This window comes from Pseudopipra pipra, chromosome 10 (genome assembly GCF_036250125.1).
Source record: "Pseudopipra pipra isolate bDixPip1 chromosome 10, bDixPip1.hap1, whole genome shotgun sequence".
Taxonomy (NCBI): Eukaryota; Metazoa; Chordata; class Aves; order Passeriformes; family Pipridae; genus Pseudopipra; species Pseudopipra pipra.
Genome location: NC_087558.1, coordinates 23,166,090 through 23,186,575, shown reverse-complemented (window position 1 = coordinate 23,186,575; position 20,486 = coordinate 23,166,090). Strand labels below are relative to the sequence as shown.

Sequence of the window (20,486 nt, the reverse complement as noted above, 5' to 3'; positions counted from 1 at the left end):
TGGTTTTCTCTGGGGTGACCTGCAGGCCCCTCAGGAACCCTAAGAGGATCCAGACCTCTGCAAGCCATGAGCCCACACCACATCCCAACAGGAGAAATGAGGGAAGGAACCAACACAGCGATGTGTGGATGTGCCCCAGAGATTAAACTTTATGGAATGAACAACACCCCAAAAACCATGCAGCAAACACCCCCAAAATGCTGCCCCCACATCGTGCCCGGCCCGATGCTTGGCACTGCCCTGGAAGAGGCACTGGGAGCACAGTCTGGCTTTTATCCTGGTTAAACAGAGCAGGAAACAGGACACCTTTGGCTGTAAACCTAAACCTTTGAGGCTCGACGTGGCTGCCCCAGGGAGAGCCCAGGATGCTCAGATCCCCCCCGCACAATTTTTCCTGAACCTCTTTTGGTTTGGCAATCAGCTGAAAACCCAGAGGTGGGGCCTCCATTTATCCCAGCTGATTTGCTGGCTCTGCTTTTGATTTGTGGATAAGTGCAGGGTGTGAAAAGTAAGGCTGACTCGCCCACCACAACCCGTTCCTGTGGTCCCTTTCCCCAGGCAGGGTGTAGGATGTTCCTATGGCTGCTCCGGGTGGTGGATTGAGATGTCTGGCTGCAGAGATGCTCACGAGGCCTCCCCCAGTCCCTTGGGTATGGAACTTGCAGTCTGACACCCTGGTGCCAGATCATCAGCTCCAGGGATCTGTTTCTTGGGCTGCTGGGGAGAGTGTCTACCAGGCAGATTGTCTACTGGGGCAAATTGATGTAATTAAGGGGAATTTAAGGAGTGGCAGTGGATATTGTTATTTTTAATTAAGAGGCTGCTTTTCCAGCGCGGTAGCGTTAAGGTGGAGCGGAGGAGAGCTGCAGCTGGACAGACAGACAGACTCATTCCCAAGCTGTAAATCAAACTCCACGGCTCTGATTTACAGCTTGGCCCTGCACTGTTGCAGTCTCTGGCGTGGGGACTGGGGCTGCCTTCCTGGATCTGCTCCCTGCTGCCGAGGCTTCAGCTGCTGACTGAGGGGGGAGAGTTCCCTCTGGAAAAGTCATGTTGAGCCCCTGGGACCCCCCATTGCAGCCCATCCTGCTCCACAGCAGTGTGTAGCACCCAGAGCTTGTGCACAGTCTTGCACAGACAGAGGTGACTGGGGGCTGCCAGCAGCTCCCAGCCCACCCCCTCTCCAGGGCAGGAGCAGCCCCTAGCCCAGGATCTGAGTGCCTCACTGCCCTCAGCCAAGGCGGCTGGAGAAGATGCCTGGAGGGGCAGGGAGGGTCAGTGTTGGGTGCCCTCCAGCCGGTGCTGTGGGGCACTGCCTTGCCCAGAGGGAGTGGGCTGGGGGGTCTCGGGGGGCTCTGGGGGGAACTGCTTCTTGTAGAGAGCGCTGCTGTACTGCAGCTCCGGGGTCACCAGGCGCCGGCACATGTGCTCCGTCTCCTTGTCCAAGCCCTGCTTGATGTTATAGCCCAGGATCCTGGCACCGCCGTGCTGCAGTGGCCGCAGGGAAGAGTCCTTGATGTCCTTCGGGGCCACGCTGCCCGTGCCCTGCAGGCAGGTCCTTGCCAGCTCCGCCTGCCGCTCCCGGAGCGCCTTCACTTCCTGCTCCATGCGCTCCCGGCCGATGTCCCGGTCGATCCTTTCCCAGAAGGTCCTGTTGAAGTGAATGTAGATTTCCCAGTCCAGCCTGTTCCACTCCTTTATCTTCTCCACCATGCTGTCCGAGAGGGAGGACTTGGTGCTGCTGTCCCTGGTGTTGAGTGGGAAGGAGACGACGCTGTCCAGGTCCCAGCACAGCATCTCCTTCAGGAGCACCATGGACTCGTCGAAGTACTCGGAGATGAGGACAAAGTCGAAGGACGCCTCGATGGCCTTTACCATGAGTTGCACCCGCTCAGCAGACACCTCTGCATTGGGGTTGAAGCCAAAATCGAAGGTCATGAGGTTCTTGGCGTAGTTGCTGTCGCCCTTGGCGGGGTCGTAGTAGAGGTGTGGCTGGCTGAGGAACTCCTCCAGGCTGCGCACGCGGGAGAAAGCTGACGCGCCCTTGTAGTACGTGAAGGAGGACTCCATGAGCTGCACGGGGTTCCTCAGGATGGAGAAGTAGGTGGCAGAGCTGGGCACCACTTTCCGCACCTGTGGAGGAGGAAAAGGAAGGTTTAAAGGTGGGGTAGGGACAAGGGACCTGCTTGCCCACAATCCTGGCAAGCAGAGGTGCTCACTGGGGCGGGAGATAGAGGGTGCTGGGGAGGGTTTCAAGGTGCAGCTCATCCCAGGAGCTGTGGAGAGCCCCAGAAGAGGCACATGAGGGGAGCAGTGACCAAACCTCCCCACCATGTGCTGCAACACCTGTGTGGGCTTTATGGGATGGAGATACATCCTGTCTCCTTGCCTTTCCCAAGACCTGTGTATCATCAAGTGGCATCCAGAGGGCATGCTGGGCATGGCTGACCTGAACTGATGCACTTTAGATGTTCTCCTCTGCTGGTTCCCTGATGGCCTGTCCAGAGAACAGGATGTCTCCAAGGGCCCACCAGACAAGAAGGAGATGATAGCTGCTGACAGCTACAGGTGCTGTCTCCCATCTTGTCATGGGTCAAAGCAGAGTGATTCATCAGACCTGCTCCCAGAAGCTCTCAGGAGATGCCAACAACGTGAAAGGTGCCCGTGGGCAATCCTGGCTGCCTGTGATTCATCCCTGAAGAGTTTTCCTGCTTTACAGGTGCCCCGCCTTGCGCCCCATGAGCCCCTGTCTCCCTCCCCTGCTCGCCCTTCCCAGTGGTCGTGGCTTTGCCCGTACCTCCGGCTGCAGGAATCGCATGTGGTGGCAGAGGATGTTGAACCGCTGGGGGCTCCTGGGGGAGAAGCCCTGCACGAACCTCGCCATGAAGTGTCGGGGGTAGAAGAGCTGGAAGCCCCCTCCGAGGGGGAAGGCGAAGGTGAGGTTGTGGGTCTCGCCGAAGCGGAAGAGGACGTTCATGACGGTGCTGCTGGCACTCTTGTGCACCTTGAGGAAAACAATGTCAGTCTGGGGCTCACACGGCTTCCCTTGAGGGGCGACTCCTCTGGCCTGCCGACCTCCTCCATTTGTCACCTCCTCGACCACAGAGGCTGCTGTCCAGTTTGGGAGAAATCCTGTCTCTGGGCGTGTTTCGTAAGAGTCCTCTGCCTGCAGGGTTTGAGCTGAGTTTGGGACGGGATCTGTCAGTGAACTGCTCCTCTGATGGCTGGGGGAAGCCACGGCTTGAGGCTGAGACTGGGTCTGTACCTCCACCTGTGTCATTCTGGCTGGTGACGTTTGCCTGTTCTCCTTAGTGCTCAGTCTGTTTGCAAAGACAATGAACTTCCTGGTGACAGCTTCTGCCAAAACTGCGGCAATCCTGCCAGGAAGGCTTGGAGAAGGACTTTCTCTGGCTGCTTTTCTCAGGACAGGGAGCTGGGGTTTCAGCCTCGTGGGCAATAGATGAGCTTCCACCTTCTCACTGCTCTCCACAGGCTGCCGTGTCCCATGCTCCTCTTGGCTGCCTGGGCTGCTTTCCAGTGAGGTCTCCCAGCTGACATGCGGGTCCTCAGTCGAAGTGGGGTCTGGCACAGCTTTCCTTTGCCACTGCAGGGAATTGTCCTCCCAGAGCAGGTCAGGTGTCTGGAGGCCAGAGTTGAGCCCCTGGCCCGTGCTCTGCTGCAGGTCACGCTCCACTTCACACTGGCAGTTCCTGTAACGGGGAGGACACGATGCTCAGCTGCAGAGAGCGGAAGGAATGTGCAGAGGGCAACTCCTCTGCAGCCCAGTGAGCCCCCCTGAGCCCTCCCACAGACACCACCAAGTGTGTTTCCCCATCTTTCTTGGGGTAGGTGGCACTGCTGGTAGGTGTAGGGCTTCACTGCTGCCCTGGGGAGTCAGGATGGGTGCAAGAAGTTGGGCTTGATGAGCTCAGAGATGTTTTCCAACCTTTAAGGATTCTATGATTCTATGAAGAAGAGAAGGACAGGTGAGCAGCCTGTGTCAATGCCTTTGTCTCGCTGGAGCACGATGGAAGGGGCAAAGCAAGAGGAGGCAAAGTCAGAGAAGAGCAAGTTGCCTAGAGAAGCTGGAGGAACAATTGCAGATAACCCCAGACTGGGACAACTGGGCTCAAGATCTGTAGGGGGTTATGGCGTGCCAGGACAAAGCCCAGAGCAACCTGGCCTGACCCCAGAGCGGGCTCAGCTCTGACCAGGGCATAGGGGTGGGATGTGGGAGCCTCAGAGAGTCCTCTCCCACTTGGATTTTCCTCCCTGTCTAAGGAAGACCCTGTTGGGTGGTTTTCAGAAGGGTGGTTTTGAGCCCACCTCAGTGGTCAGCAAAAGGCTGGAGGATAAGGTGCAGTTCTGTAATCCTGCTTTGGACCTACCTGGAAGGCTGCAGCTTCTCCACGACTTGAAGGGCGACCAGGAGGAGGATGAGGAGGCTGAAGGAGATCCAGAGCCGACCTGGCTGGACCCTGTAGACTGCACTCAGCTTCCTGCAAGGAAACAGATATTTCAGAAAATTCATGGTGAAAAGAAACGTGTGAGGCAAAGGTGCCTTGAGGCTTGTTTTATTTCTTTATCTTTCTTTCAGGTGCGGGCGGAAATGATGCGGAGGCAGTGATAACCGAGGAACCTCCAGGCTGTGCCAAGTGCTGGAGCCCAGTGGAAATTTCTAGATGGGCCACAGATATTCCTCTGAAAAGTAAACAGTGGTAACTGCCAACTCCCTTGGCTGCTCAGGGACACCTTCCTGGAGCAGCCTGGGTTCCCACCTTGGCACCAGGAACAGGCGCTCCCTGCGTATTCCCTGCCCTGCCTGGTCTAGAAGTATCAGGACTCCATCTTTATCAACCTGGACAATAAAATCTTTGTTTGCCCTGCTCTCCCTGCTCTCAGTGCCTGCTGTTAGAGGCTCCAGCAGTGGCTGAAGATGTGATGCCACCATGGGGGCCCCAGTGATGCCCCTCCAGCGTGTGGCCTGGATTTTTGTCTGGTTTTAGCTGAGCCTGCAATGGCAGTGTGATTTCCACAGGTCATCAGTGCTGCGCTGTGGGGGACTGGGTTGTTTGTGGTGACATCCAGGCCACAGAAAACACTGCCACGGGGCTTCTACTGCTTGTAGGACTTGTTGCAACATCCTGGTGGAGTTTAGTTGTAGTCCTAATCTTTAGTGGAGCAGCTGGGGGACTAAGTTTCCTGGAAAAAAAAATAGTTTGCATTTCATTTCTTTGTGGAAATAATAGTCAAGCCCTGGCAGAGGCGAAGTGACCATCCCTCAAGGGATTTAACAGACGTGTAGTTATTGCACTTGGCAACATGGTTTAGTGTGGCCTTGGCAGTGCTGGGGGAGCAATTGGACTCAATGATCTTAGAGGGCTTTTCCAACCTGAATGATTCTGTGATTCTCCTGGTTTCTACCCAGGAAGCCAATTGTTGCCTAACAGGAGATGATTTGTGCTGAAGATCTGGTTAAATATTCTGGGGTGGGCTCTGCTGGGGGGGGGGTTCCAGCCTGCCAGCCCCACATGCCTGCTCTCCCCTCTCTGAGGCAGGGAGGGTCAGGGGCTGCTTTACTGAGCATGAAATGGAGGGATCTAAATAGAAAGAGTTAATGAAAGCAGGAATTTGGTCAGAGTGTGCTTAGAAGCCACGTTCTGACAGCTAATCTGTGTTGGTTGGTGTTGCTCGCTTCCTGCAGTGGTCAGATTTGAACCAAGAGAGTGGGACTGGGACTGCACAGACCTGCTTGTCCTGGAGCTTCTTCATCTTCATGATGCTTTATCTCCTACTCCAGGCAGTCCTGTGGCACGTGGGAGCAGTACTTGCCTGGTGAGCCAGCAGTGACACAAATGTGGGCTGTCCAAAGTGGTCACGTGCGTCGGACAGGTCAGAAATTTGGGGTTGTTACTGAGAAATTGGATTTGTTCCAGAAAAAAACATCAACTGTTATGACTAAGTAGTAGTTCGATAGCGACAGTGCTGCTTCCAGTGGTTTGGACACTCATGGATATGATTCTGCCCTGCTCCCAGTAACATCCTTTACCAAGCTGAAGCGCTGAGCTCCCCCCAGGAGGTTTGTGGTTTCTAAAGTACTTGGGACTGGGAAGACTGGGAGGTCTTAGGTCATGGCAGTGCTACTGGGGATTCAAAAGGCACGTAATTCCTACACGTCAGCAGCACAGCATCCCCAAACCTGATGGCAAACTGGTGGTACCCATGACCTTTTCCACTTGAGGAGCAGGTTGCCAAGCCTGGATGAGACGGGTGTTTGGCAAATGTGCCCGTGGCTCATTGCCTGGCCGTGCCAGCAGCACCAGGAGAGCCTCGTGCTGTCAGAGATGAATGGGCACGACAAGCAAAGGAGCAGAAAAATGCCAAATGCTTTAACAGCACATAAAATGCCAAGGGATGTTAAAGGGAGAGGGGGAAGCAGAGACTCGAGGCTGCCCCAGAGCTGATGTGAGGAAAGGCTTGTTGAAGTAACTCTGTGTGAAAGGTCAGAGACCAAAGAGGGAGAAGGCAGTGAGGGAGGAGCTGCTCCAGGATGATTCTGCTTGACAGATCTGGTTGGCAACTCAATCCAGCTCTCCAAACACTCAAGGTAAGCCTACCACAAGCACCAAGAAAGGAATGAAGAGGTGAATAACTGTGATATTTAGTGATACATCCATGCTCTCTCTTAGGGGGAATCTGCATGAGCACCCAGTAACAAAAGCAGAATGATGCAAATCTTCTCCTCAAGTATTTGGTGCAGATATAATTCTTGACTTGCCTCCACAAAGGTCCTAAACTCTCGATCTGTAGAGAACCTGGGAAAGATCCAGGTCCTTTTGCTCTTTTGAGATGGTCATTGTGTTGGTTGAACACCCAGCTGAGAACACATAACATGTGGCTGGCTGCTTGGGTCTGGTCAGGACAGCAGAAAAACAGAGCCCTTCCTCCCTTCCTCCAGGCTGGCTCTGGTGGGACACGCAGGCATCAAGGAGGGTGTGCTGAGCAAGTGGCAGCACTGAAGTTTGTGCTGAAGATACCAAGAAGTTGCAATGAAGGCAGCAAAATCGGGGTTAAATGGCACATGTGTCATGAACAGCCGTTGTCTTGGAGGCCAGAGCAGCTGGATGAGTTGTAGCTGGCTTCTGTGGGTGACCCCTGCACAGCCTTCTCTCCATTTAACACACCAGGATGGGATCAGGGTCATGAGTGCCTTGGGGCAGAGTTAAATACTTGAGACCAAAGCACCAGAAGATGTCCAAGGTGCACTCGGAGCTGCTGGGAGCCGGCACTGCCCTGCAGGGTGGGTTGGGCTGTGAGTGCCCAGCTCCTGCAGAGACTCTGAAGATGCCTCCCTCTGCAGGCAAGCTGTAGCTGAAGAACCCCCTCAGATCAGACCCTGTGTGCTGTCACCTCCAAAAGTGACAAACCAGGGTGCAGACATGTATGCAGCACCCTAGGGATGCCTTTGGCTGTGAGGGGTCACAGTGGCAGAGTCACAGCAGCTGAATCCTCCTGTGCTGGCTCAAGAGATTCAATCCAAACCCCGTGTGCTGGTGGTTTATTTGCAAGGGATGATGTCCCCAGGAGTGTCTCAGTGCCGTGTCCCAGCAGGGCAGGGGGTGCCTGGGGTGCTGCTCGGCAGCAGGTGCTGCTGGCTCACAGCAGTACTGCAGATTTCCCTGCCATTATTTTCCCTCTGCTTGAAGCAGTGGAGGATGTGCTTCTGCCTGACCTGTGCCCTGTCCCAATCCAACACAGAAATCCCTGCAGGGGATGGGTCCATGGTCAGGTGGATGCCAAGCCCTGCAGGGTCCTGCTGTGGGAGGTGCTGGGGTGGAGTTCACCAGGCAGATAAGTGGCAGAAAAAGACTTTATTGTTTTGCTGTGCCCAGGTGTGCTCCAGGAAGCAGCAATTTTGCATGGGGAATTAATGTACACCATCTGTACAGCAGCCACAGCCTAATTCCTCTGACCAGTAATTCCAGACTTTTTTTTTTTTTGCTATAAATAAGAAAATGGGCAAAATGATCAGCGGGACACTCAGGAGAAGATAAAGCAGCACAACGAGGGCACAACAGCACTGCCTGCCTGTGTCAGTGCCCACCCTACCCTTGACACAGCTGGGCTGGGAATGACCCTGAGCCCCCTTGCACCTCAGCCCCAAAACGCTCTCCCCCAGCCAAACGACTTTGCTGTGAAGTCAACCCTTGCCCTTCCCTGATCCTTGTCCATCCTCTCCAAACCGGAGGCTGTGGAAGAGGCACCTCACCCTACCTGCACTCACTGGGCTGGCCATGTGAAAGACTTGCACAGAGCCAGGGTTCTGCTCCACATCTACTCTGCTGGTGATCCCCTTGCCTGGGATGCAGCAGGAGGGACCAGCATCCTGCCTTTACACCTGGAGGTGGTCAAGGCCAGGCTGGATGAGCAACCTGATCTAGTGAAAGGGGTTCCTGCCCGTGGCAGGGGGGATCTAATGAGATGATCTTTAAGGTCCCTTCCAACCCAAACCATTCTGTGATTCTATGAGCCTATGATCCTACTTGCTCTCTCTTTGCCATACTCCTTCTTTTGTGGTAACAGCCTTACAAAAGATGCTGTTTTCCTGCTGCCCTTGGAACTTCACCAGAAGAGAGAAGCCCCACCACCCCAGAGTGCACCACATGGAGGCAGAGCAGAAATGCTCCTCTGCCTATTCCCATCACCACTTAAATCTCCAACTGTTTTGCAACACAGGGGGACCCACAAGGACATCACCTCTGGGTAGGCTGGAAAGAGAATTTTACTTAGGGAAACAGTATTTTACTTAAATAAATACATAAAAAAATCCACTTACGTGATCAAATACCTCTTGAATTTCAGCATGGTGAGCTGGAGCCTTGGCTGAGGAGCAGGTGGTTATCATCAGCCTGGGAGAATGCAAAGCAAACACCCAGAGCCTGGCTTGTGTGCCTGCAGCCAGAGGCCCCTCCCTGGCGGGGCAGCTGGGATGGTGATCCCACAGCAGAGACCTTCCCACTGGTGCCCTGCTCTCCAGCACTGCCCCAGGGATTGACCAGGCTCTGCTCTGGTGAGTGGCAGCTTTAGCCCTGCAAGGCACTGCCAGAGGGGGGGCAGGCTGAGCAGGGCATGATGGTGGGGCCACGCCACCCACGTGTGTGTCCCTGTGTCACTCCTTGATTTCACCCAGGGCTGTTGGGCTTTGCCCCCCGCTCCTCTCTTTGTGCTTGTCCCTTCTTTTCCCTTCTCATGTTCTACTTTTTCTTCTTGACAGAGATAGTCACGAGTGTTTAGCTCTTTATTTTATTGATACAGTCTTCAGGTCTGTGCAGGGTGAGTCACACCTCCACGACATGGAGTCCTCTCCAATGCAGCCTGGCTCCATCCACACTGGGCTGGGGTTACGGCAATCCCCAGCTCCCTCCTGTGCTTCCCCTCGCTGCTCCAGGCACCACTGAACACACTGATGTCTTGTATGTGCCATCTTCAGACTGGCCTCCCATATTCCTCTAAGCCAGCCAAGTCCCCAAGCCCTGTGCTGCACCAGGATGATCAGCAACAGGACAGCCCTGCTAGAAAGCCAACTGGCTTCCAGCACCAGTGAAAAAGTGGTCACTGGGTCTGCTTCTTGCTGGCTGGTGGACAAATTGAGACAACTCAAAGGAGGACTGGGAGCTGCTCTCCACAATGGAAGTCCACAGCCGGTCCTTTGGCCAGGGTCTCCTCTCTCTGCAGTAGCTTCTCTTCCACATCCTTCCCTTTCAAACTCATCCCAGCGTCCTGCACAGCATCATCCATGGCTTTGCATGACCAGGGACCCAGGCAGCAGGACTGCGTGTTTCTCCTGTTTGGGCACAGACACCTGGGGAGGTGGAGATGGGTGGCTGTGACATGGGCCACCAGGGCCAGTGGCTCAGGTTGTGCAACATCCCCTCTGCAGGACCAGTCACCCCACCTGCCTCCCGGCCCCAGAGGAGAGGACCTTGGCCACATGTGCTTTCCCTTGACAGGACTCAGGAAGTACATGCTGGGCAGATAAGTCACTTCCAGCCCAGACTTTGGCTTTTTGGAGGGGCAAAAGGGCCCAGCTCCCTCCCTGCCCTCTGGCTGGCAGGGAGGCAGCTGTTCCTCTTACCCTGGCACAGGCAGGTGCTGCCGCTCCCTGTCCACCTCATCAAAACCACAAGTTTGCTGTGGGGCTCTCTCATTCTCCACCCATCCTGTGCTCTGGCTCTCTGCACAGGCTGGCAGCTTATTTGGGAGTCTGGGGCTCCTGAGAGCCACATGTGAGCTCGTTTGTGGGGATCAAACCCCTCTCTGATGCAGGGACTGAGAGCTGGTGCTTTTCCCACTCCTTCCCTCTGCACAACCATGCTCCATGCAATCCAAGCTGGATAAGGCTGCTTGGGGCATGGTGATGGGGGGTAGGTCACCGAGGGTCTGTGAGCATTCCCCAGGCAGGACCTTGGGGAACATTCTATGGTTGCAGGGCAATAGAATGTTTGGGATCATCCAGAGGCTCGTCAGTGTGAGGGTGCCCAGACAGGCTTGATCTTGCTCATCTTTGATTGTTTCCTCTTGCTCAGTGGCTGCTGCTCAGCTCACTTGTTTCCCTAGGGACAAGCCTATTTTTCCGTGGTGACCTCATGGAGGTTCAGTTTCCACATGTAATCCCAGTCAGGATTTTGTGTATCCTTGTTTGCAGCCTCTTTCTCGGGCATGACTTGATGCGTCTGTGGAAGAGAAACTCAAAAGGCAAAGTTGTCTGCTCCTGCAGGGATGCAGTGATGGGAAGCACAGCACAACCTCTCCTCTGCCTGTGTGCTTCCTGTGCCAGAGGACGCATCTGAGGGACCTCAAGAGCTCTCTCAGGATCCTTCTGCTACCCTGCACCTCTATCCCAGAGAGGCTGTTTTGGAGTGCAACCTGGATGGGATGGGGCTCCACCTGTGGCCAGTTGTCTGAGGGCCTCAGTGGGGATGTCATTCCTCTGAGATCACACCCAGTGGTCTTGTCTCTCCTGCAGAGACTGGATAGGGGTCAGGATACAGGCAGGTAACTGCACCTTTTGTAGCTGTGTCCCTTGAGGAGCAAAAGGTGCCCCTGTAGGAGGGATTGGGCACCTCCTCTGGTGGCTGCACATTCACTGCTGATCTCAGCAGAAGGCAGAAGAGAAGCCCCAAAGACTCCAGTCCATTCCTGTCCCCTGTCCCTGCTTCAGATGATGAGCAAGGAGATCTCAGCCAGCCTCGAGATGCCCAGTACCTTGCCACTCTGATGTAATGGCTTTCCTGCTTGGCCTGTCCATGGCCTAGAGGAGCTGCTAGTGGGTTTTCCTCTGGATTGTTGGACAAGCTGCACCTGGAAAGCAGCCATCTCTCATCCATTTGCAAGCCTGTACCAGGGGTTGAGATGAAGTGGAACATGTGGGAAGGTGACACATGGGGAGGAGGAAAGGAGACCTGTGAGCTGGATTTCCAACCCAGAGGCTAGACCAGTTGCCAGAGCAATGGGTGGTGTAAGGGAAAGCACTGGGGTTTGCAGGGGCTTGAGCCCCGCTGGAACATCCACCAGCCACCTTCCTGCCTTTATCCACACCTCATTCCTTTTCCTGCTGGGTTGGGATCACTCCAGCATAAAACCAACCCAGCAGAAAGCTGTGTGTGGGTTTTTGTTTGGTCTTGCTGGAGGCAGATTCTGTTTGCCATCACCAACACTCCCTGCTGAGCCCCGAGGTGCGAGCAGCCGCCTTCAGGCGGGCAGCACAACACATCTCCTTGGAAAGGTGAGAGCCAGCCAGGACCTTCCAGGCAGGAGCAGCAAAGCTCTGTTCTCCTGTGAGAGCTTGGACGCCAGGACAGTGCTGCGGAAGTGAGGTGCAGGAGGAAGGCCACTGCTGCTCCCTGGGACAATTCCTTGGCTGATGAGCACACCAATGTCCTTGTGTGTGTTGGCAAGAGGGAGGCAGCTGCAGCCTGGAAGGTACAGGCATTCAGGGAGGTGTCTTTGTAGGGAGCAGAGTCTGGGGTCCTGGGGAAGATGAGGAAACTGCTGCAGGGCTTTGCCAACAGAGGCTGGGGGCAACCCCGTGGGATTTCCTGGGGCTGGCGTGGCCCGCAGAGGTTTCCTTAGCAGAGATGGAGTTCCTGCTGGAAATAGCTTCTTGCTTTTGAAGCCAAAGTAGGACATCTGCAAAAACAACAAAACCTCTAAAAGAAGCAGCCAATGTTGCTTAAGTTCTGGGCAAAGCCATTAGCTGGAGGGGGAAAACCAATGTGCTACCAAAAAAGCCATATCCAGGGTTGAAATTATCCTGTGAAGGGCCGGGAGTAAAAATGCTACTGATCTCATGTTAGAGGGGACTGGAAGACCTCTTGGCAGTGCCATGATAGTAGGGTAGGCCTCCAAGGAATCCTGGTTGGTGCAAGGGGATGAGGAGCCCTCCCATAGGGCAGGACCAGGGTGGCACTGGCTGCATCTGCAGTGGGAGTCCAGATGCCTGAGGCCAGAGCGTCCTGGCTGGAGACTTGTCCCTTTGCCTCATGCAGGTAGCTAGAGTTTGAGCACCTGGAAGGGGATTGTTGCCACTGGGATGAGTCAGGGAAGGCATGTCTGATGTGGGGCTGGGTCCCATTCCTCCCTGGGTATGACTGCAAGGTCCCTGTTCACATCACATCAGCATGTTTTCCCCTGTATTTAATTCTATTTATTTATTTAACTGTGTTTTTCTTAAGCAAGCATTTCTCTTTGTCATTGTCTGCCATCATGGTCACTTTGGCCATGTCATTTGTACCCCAGCAGCTTGGAGCTTGCTGGATCTCAAAGGGGGATGGAAAGACAAGAGGTTTGTTGTCTCCCCAGCAGCAGGTCAGCCCTAGATGCAGTGATGGACTGGGGAAACCAGGGTCTGGGACATAGCAATTTCCTAGGTCTGTAGACATTCCCACAAACTCCCAATGGAGAGAAACGAGAGGGACAAGCTGTGCCCTCTCTGCCAGCAAACCCTTTGTGCAGCTTTTCTGTTTGCTTTCCAGACCCATTTCCAGACAGACCTGTTCATGGAGCGACCCATGATAATTTCTAGATGACTCTCCCAGGGTATCCAGCCTGCTGTGTTATCAGCAATGTGCAAGTTTGCTTTCCAAGTCATTCTGAAATCTATCACACCATGGGCCTCCCCTTCCGCCGCCATTGCCGCCATCCATTACCGCCCACCTAAATTGATATTTAGTTAATTTTACACTTTGCAGAGCGAGCTGGGCATGCTCATTTGACCAGCTTTCAACAGCTCTCCCGGGACATGGAAGTCAGCCTGCTCTGTGGTGCTGTGCCCATCGATACCAGCTCTCTCTGGAAGGATGCTCAGGGAGCAAACGCACCCACCTGGGAAGTCAGTAGCAAGGCGTGGTGAGAGCCGAGTGCAGGACCAGTGCTGTGGCTGCTGTGCTGTGTGGGATCCCACTGTCACGGGGACCTTGTCCCAGAGGGGACAAGGCAGAGCCTGTGCCAGCACCAGGCAGAACTACTCTTGAGTGGGAAGGCTGAAGAGCAGGTGGATGAGCTCAGGGTTAGGTGAGAAGGACACCGTTGCTCCTCTGTATGAGTTTTGGCTGGCGTTGGGACTTTGCCCCTAATTGTACTTTTATTTGTTCTTTAATCTTGGTCACCTTATCAGAGTCCTTTGAACAACCAAACACATCCCTGCTTGTCTGAGGAACAGGCTTTGCTGTTTCTTTTTGATTGGTTTTGTTTGCTTGCCAAAGACTTCCAAGAGATTAGGGTGATGCCTCACAAACCTGGGCTTTGTCTTGGAGCCTCTGAAGGCTGCAGGACTTGCAGGACTTGGGCACTGAAAGAACTCTATATTTTAGGGCAACTTTGACATTAGACCAGATCCCTCAGAGCCTTGTGGGATCCAGGGTCTTCTGAACCATCCTGAGACTATCCTTGTTGTTTTCTCCAAACAAAACACCTGGTTGCATGTTACTGGGAGGACTTGCTGGTCTGTCTGCAGAAGAAACAAAAGTGGGCATCCCAAGCACAAGATGCCATGGGCCCTCCTCAGCAGAGATGGGAAGGACCCCCCCCACCTTGTCATTAAATTTTGTCCAGTTCTGAGCTCCTCAGTACAAAAAAGACATGAAGCTCCTGGGGCGGGTCCAGAGGAGGGTGACAAAGATGATGAAGGAGCTGGAGCATCTCTTACAAGGAAAGGCTGAGGGAGCTGGGCTTGTTCAGCCTTGAGAAGAGACACTGAGAGGGGACCTCACCCATGTTTGTCAGTGTCTGTAGGGAAGGGTCAGAGGTTGCACCAGGCTGTGCTCGAGGCTGCCCAGCCGTGGGACAAGAGACCATGGGCAGAAACTGATGTCCAGGGAGTTCCACCTGGACATGAGGAAGAACTTCTTCCCTGTGCAGTGACCGATCACTGGAACAGATTGTCCAGAAAGGGTGTGGAGTCTCCCTCACTGGAGATATTCCAGAACCATCTGGACACAACTGTGTGCCATGTGCTCTGGGATGACCCTCCTGGAGCAGGGAGGTGGGACCAGATGAGCCCCTGTGGTCCCTTCCAGCCTGACCCAGTCTGTGCTTCTGTGGGTGAATTTCATGCGGTTTAGTTTGCTCCCATTGACTCCTGTCCTGTCACAGGGTACTGCTGAGAAGAGCCTGACTTCCTGCCTTCATTCCCTCCCATCAGATGTTTATACACATCTATGAAGTCCTCCTGAGACTATTTTTCCCCAGGATAAACAACTCAAAAGCTCTCACAGCTGCTACTTGTACAAAGGATGCTCCAGACCTTCATTGCCTTTGTGGCCTTGCATTGAACTGGCTTCAGTCAGTTGAACTCTCTTGTGCTGGTGAGCCCTGAGCTGGACCCAGCAGCAGCAGTGTGACCTCATCACTGCTGAGCAGAGTGGGCAAGGAGGCTGCTGGAGCTCAGGAAGCTGTGTTTGACCTGGGAATGGCCAAAGATGTTTTTAGGATTCTCCAGGGCCAGTGGGAGCCCTGTGCTGCTGCATCTGAGCTGGAGGAGTGTGTAAGTGCTGGGTCCAGCCCTGGCTCTGCCTCAGGCAGTGGCTGGTGCCCACAACAAAATAGTGGAAGTGGTTTTCAGATGAAGCCTGGACAGAAAGGCCGTATTGATCGAGGGAAACTGGGTGGAGCAGGTGTTTACTGAGCAAACGCCTTTTGAAACATATCAGCAGGCAAACAGGGTGGGGATCTCATGGTCTGGTGCTGCCTCCTATTTATGGATTGCATGACAGGGTGCCCAGATAATTGTGATGCCTCACCTGGCGGAAAACCCCAACAAAATAGAGTGAAATCTAGGAGAGGTTTTATGTTTTCTAGGAAAGCTACAGCATCAACCTGTGTCTACTGAACACATACAGTTACCCCTGTCACTACAGGACAGACATTGAGGGGCTGAAGCGTGTCCAGAGAAGGGAACTGAGCTGGGGAAGGGTCTGGAGAGGGAGGGACCGCTACAGCTCTGGGCTTCTTCAGAGGAGACCCCCTAAATACGAGGCCCAGCCCGGCTAGGGCCACTTCTCCCATGGGCAGTGCAGGCAGGTGCCCTTTGGCCAGGGCTGTGCCAGGGCTGTGCCAGCCCAGAGAGCCTCCCCAGGGATCCCAGCCCTCCACAGCACAGGGGTGTGCAGGGCCAGGAGAGGAGAGGAGGATCTGCCCCAAGCCTCCATCTCAGCTTCTTTCCTCACCCTGGCCCTCAGAAGAGCACACACTGGCCCCTTTGGGATCTACTCAAGGAGTCTCAGGGGACTTTCCCTTTCCCCTTTCCTTTTTCCCTTTCCCTTTCATCTTCCCCTTCTGGGCTGCATCCCCATGGGGATGAGCAAAGCAGCACAGAAGCAACAAACAGGAATGGCCCCTCGCCTGTGACAGACCGGTTAAAGGCTATAACGTGGTTCTTTTAGATGATTACTTCGAAGGCGAGATTAAGGCACAAAACTCCAAATGTTAGGTCTCAAACAGACCATTAGCTTTATTGTAAAAATAAGTAACAGTAAAAGCGAGGGGGAGGTGGGGAGAAGAAGAGGGAGAGATAAGGAAAAGGAAAGGCTACAAAAGGAAATTGGAAAAAGGTTATCCCCACCAGCAAGGGAACCGGGTGTAGTCAGCTTCAGGCAGTCAGGGAAGAACCGCCGGAGAGAAGCAGGTGGTGAGCAGCCTGGATCCAAGATGAGCAGAAGATGCAGATGCAGGCAGGTGGGACCCGAGCAGGAGGGAAGCAGGCAAGACAGAGGCAAGCAGGACGGAGCAAGGAGTGGGGCCAGCAGCCAGCACAGGCAACACCAACTGGACTGTACCAGACTGGGCACTGGGCACTGCCTTAAATACCGCCCTGGCACTCACCAGCCAGCTTGACTCCGGGCAGATCTTTCCACAGTGTTGATTGGTCAAGCAGCTGGTATCCAGGCAGGCTGGCTCTGCCAAGGTGGGAAAATGTAGCAACTTTCTGCTGGAGGCTCTCCAGGGGGCCAGCAAGCAGCCCAAAATGTCCCCCAGGTGGATGAAGGCAGCCCTGCTAAAGGCTAAAGTCGGTGTCTGCCGCTTTGTTCAGTCACTGGGCTCCGGGGGGCTCCTGGTAGCCTGCAAAGCTTACACTTGGCATGTACCTCAGCTGATAGAAATAGTTTCGTTAGTGTGAAGTGGTTAAATGCCGCTTGTGCAACTTTAAACGACTTCGAAGAAGCCTTGCCCAAGGCGTTTAATTGCCTCATTAACAAGTCTGACACCTCGGCAGAATGCCCAATTACTAATTGTTCATTACACCGGTCAATGTAAAAACAAAGGAGCGAGTCAGAGATGGAATAATCTCTTACATTCCGGCCTGCGGTTTTACATTGACTGGGGGAATATTAACACAGCCCTCCTCACTGATGGTGACAGGGGTCAGGCCGGTGGGATGGTGCTGGCGGCCGTGAGCCCGAAGCCAGCAAGGCCTTGGGCCCACACGGTGTCAGGGGAGGACTGAGAGCCCCCAGGGAGGAGGAAAGGCGGGCAGGCCCCAAGGCTCCTGGGCCTCTTCCTTGCCAGCCCTTTGGCCAAGGCCCCGAGGCAGAGGTGGGGCTCAGCCCCTGCCCAGCAATGGGGCACAGGCTGAGCCCCAGGGACACCAGAGCCAGGCGACCTGAGCTCTTCTTCCTGCAGCGTCTGCCTGGGGCAGCCCAGCCAGGCCTGAGTCTCTCCAGGAGAGGCCAAGCCCAGCCAGAGAGGGCTCAGCTCTCTGAGGCTGCACTCACTGCAAAGGGATCAAAACATTGGCCCAGAGGACATCCTGCCCCCAAATGGAGAACTGGAAATGTCAAGAATAAAAAAATCAGCCCTCTCCATTATTCAAGAAATGTTTAGACCTCTTTACTAAAAGCATCCAGGACTCGGGTCACCCAGTTTTCTCTCTGACAAGGCTTTGCAGGGGCTGCTTGGGAAAGAGAAGCCCTGGGGCCCCAGTGCAGATGGGTGGGGCTGCAGTCTGGGGGGGTCGGCCTTTGGCTCTTGGCTTCCAGGGGCCACCAGGAGTCAGTGAGCCGGGCTGGGGACGAGGGGCAGGACTGGCTGGGATTGCCTCTGGGGCCTGGCCCAGAAAATGGAAGTGTCCCCATGGGGGCAGCTGGAAAGGGCCCAGGAAGGAAATGCTGCCCCAGTCCAGCCTGTGGCAGTGGTGAGTGTGCAGGGGGGAGGAGGCTGGGCCAGATGAGGGCTGGGGAAGAATGGCCAAGCCACGGGTGGGTTCTCGCCTGGCTCCGGGGCCCAGCTCCTGATGGGAGGGCCTTGGGCAGGGCCTGGTGTGACTGCAGGAATCTCGGAGCCAGCTGAAGGGACATGCTTTTGGAAGGTGCATTGACAGGCCCAGCTCTCTGCAAGATAAGTCGAGAGCTCTGAGCCAGAGAGGGCATGAGAGCCAGGTACAGGCTTGGGAATTGCCAGGAGGGCTTTTGAAATGAGCATAAGGGAAAGGGATGTCTAAGAACAAGTCCCTTAGGAGAGGGAAGTGGAGAGACTGAGTTTTGACCCCAGCACAAATGATTTGGGAAGTTGTAATAAAACAAAGCTAACTCTTGATCTGTTGAAACAGGCAGTCCTACAAGACATGTCTTAAAGGAATTTCTTACATTGGAGATTGATAAACACAAGGTATCAGAACCCGTCGCATTTGCCAATTTTACCCATACATTGTCAGAGGTTTGGTATGTCCATGGTGGGAGGGGCATCAACTGTGCCATGAGGAAGATCATGATGAGACAGGAGATGATGAAGAGTCTTCTCGGTATGGCTTGATCCATTTGGAGGGGATCCAAGTTGGACCTCTTTCTGTCAGAACACAAGCCTGTCCTTTCCCCCATATGATGAGAGGGAAAGGACTCACCCATTTGCCTCATTCCAGCTACCACAGGGAACACCAGCCTGGATTTGGCCTCAAGCAAATCAATAACCCTGACATCCACTGAAGTAGCCCCCATACCTACTGGAATGTGGGTACCCTTAGGGGAAGGAATCCACACACTTTTAATTGGCAGATCCTTAACAACAAAATTGGGTTTGTTTGTTTTTCCAGGAGTAATCGATTCAAATTACTATGGAGAAATACAAATTTTGATTGGGACCTTTTGATTTGGTACCACCTTGCTATGTTCCTGAGGGGCAAAAACTCGCCTAGTTAATTCTCCGCTTTCCTGCCCAGAGCTGAGGAAAATGTGACAGAATATTAATAAATCACCTTTGCTGAGAGTAGTCGTCACCCCAGTCCCTCAGGCTTTGCAGGAGTTTGTAGGGAACAGACCCAAATTCGAATCCTACCTCTAAATTTCTTACAGGTTTTGTTAAGAGATGCTGGACAGGAAATCACTCAACAGAATTCCAAGACTGCACAAGGAATAACAGGAGGGTTTCCATGAAGTACAGAAGTTCCTTTTTAGCCTCCTCAGTCTGGGGCTGTAGGAGCCCATCTTTGCAGCCAAGGGCCCCAGGGTTCCCAGGGCCACCCCGGTCTCTCCCCAACCCTGACCCCGAGTGACCTTTCTCAGCCCTGGGTCCGTCCAGCACTGACAGAGCTGCTGGGAGCTGCAATTCTCCTTGCTCCCTCTGCCTCCCTGCCTGGAAAACACCCCTCCTGCACTCCCTCCTCCTCCTCCTTACCTCCTGCAAAAGAGGAGCTGCAACCTCCCGGATCCTTCAGCTGGATGCTCCCGGCCGAGGGAGGTGTGGGGACTGTGCCGAGGGCAGGTGACAGACCGCGGGTCACAGCAACGCTGAGCCTCCTCAGGGCCGGGCTCTTCTCCCTGCGGGGCACCCGCCAGCCCGGCAGGGACACTTCTGCTCTGCACGGGAGCAGAGAGGGACAGCCCCGCAGCGGGCTGGGCCAGCACAGCCCCCAGCCCTGCCCCGCGTCCCGCGGCTGCCCGGCCCTGTGGCCGGAGCGGCCCCACAGAGCCCCGGCACAGCCCAGCCCCGCCGCCCGCCCCCCTCCTCCCGCCGGGGGAGCTCCCGGCAGAGCCCGGGAGCCTTGGCGTACGCCCTGGGAGCTGGCTTCTTTATTTTACTTAATTTTCTTCTTACCTAATTTTCTTTTTTAATGTATTTTTGGTATATTTTTTATTGCATTTTTAAATTCTATTACTATTCTCTTTAAAAGCCGGTGTAAGGCGGCCACGCCCCCCCGCCCGGAAGCCCCGCCTGCCCTCCCCGGTGGCAGAGCGGTTCAGGCGCCGGCCTGGGGAACGCGTCGATCTCCAAACACCCGGGTTCGAATCCCGGCGCCGCAAGCGGCCCTGGTGGATATTGCCGTGAGCGGCACTGCAGCCGCGCGCCCTCCCCCCCAGCCGATGTCGTATTTATTTTTAATTTTGTTGGTTTGTGTTGGTTTTGTTTGGGTTTTGTTTGTTTGTTTGTTTTTTTAGTATTTTTTAATTTTTTTTTTATTATTTTCCTTAAAGGCTGTGTGAGGCAGCCACGCCCCCCACGCCCGGTGGGAGGGAGCGCAAAAAGGGAGGAGTGAGACACCCTGGACCCCCAAAATTGGGGGGGAGGGTGTTACTGGGGACTCCCCTTCCCCTCCTCCCCACTTTGGTCCATCATCCGTGTTGAAGACAGAGGCAAAGAAAGGGTTAAACACCTCTGCCTTGTCCATACCCCTGTTTTGGAGGTGACCATCCCCACCCTGGCACAGGCAATGGTATTTCTATACTGTCTATTGCCACCCAAATTAGACCAGTGAGAATTCATCTAAAAACTCACCGAACCAGAACTGTACTCTAAGGAGAACTTAAAATATCAAGTACACAAGGTCAGAGTAAAGATATCCTTCAGTATCACTCACAATAAAATTAGAAATCCAAGTCTTGAGTGGGTTTCAAATAAATAATTATTTTGAGAAAGTGCTTCCATATAAAGGGAGCTCTCAAGGCAGCAGTTTGCAATTCCCCCTGCTAACACATCCCCACCAAGAGAATGTACAGTGG

The 20,486-nt window shown here is 54.3% G+C and overlaps 1 protein-coding gene and 1 long non-coding RNA gene across 3 annotated transcripts in view; both read right to left on the bottom strand.

Moving 5' to 3' along the window:
• Positions 1–17,508, bottom strand: part of LOC135419882 (uncharacterized) — a 163,534-nt gene extending 146,026 nt beyond the window's left edge. The window contains exon 1 of the long non-coding RNA XR_010433196.1: positions 16,366–17,508. This is a non-coding gene — a long non-coding RNA (uncharacterized LOC135419882). The remainder of the gene's footprint in view (positions 1–16,365) is intronic.
• On the bottom strand, positions 122–16,333 carry LOC135419868 (galactose-3-O-sulfotransferase 2-like). 2 transcript variants are annotated; one of them, XM_064666786.1, is made up of 4 exons: positions 8,837–16,333; positions 4,389–4,499; positions 2,798–3,710; positions 122–2,133 (listed from the first exon to the last, which is right to left on the bottom strand). In XM_064666786.1, exons 1-4 carry the CDS (start codon positions 8,863–8,865, stop codon positions 1,276–1,278), a joined length of 1,911 nt encoding a protein of 636 aa, XP_064522856.1. In that variant the 5' UTR covers positions 8,866–16,333; the 3' UTR covers positions 122–1,275. The 2 variants fall into 2 exon arrangements, with proteins under 2 accessions (XP_064522856.1, XP_064522855.1); XM_064666785.1 differs by lacking the exon at positions 8,837–16,333 and having other exon boundaries at positions 4,389–5,161.
• Positions 17,509–20,486: the final 2,978 nt, after the last annotated feature.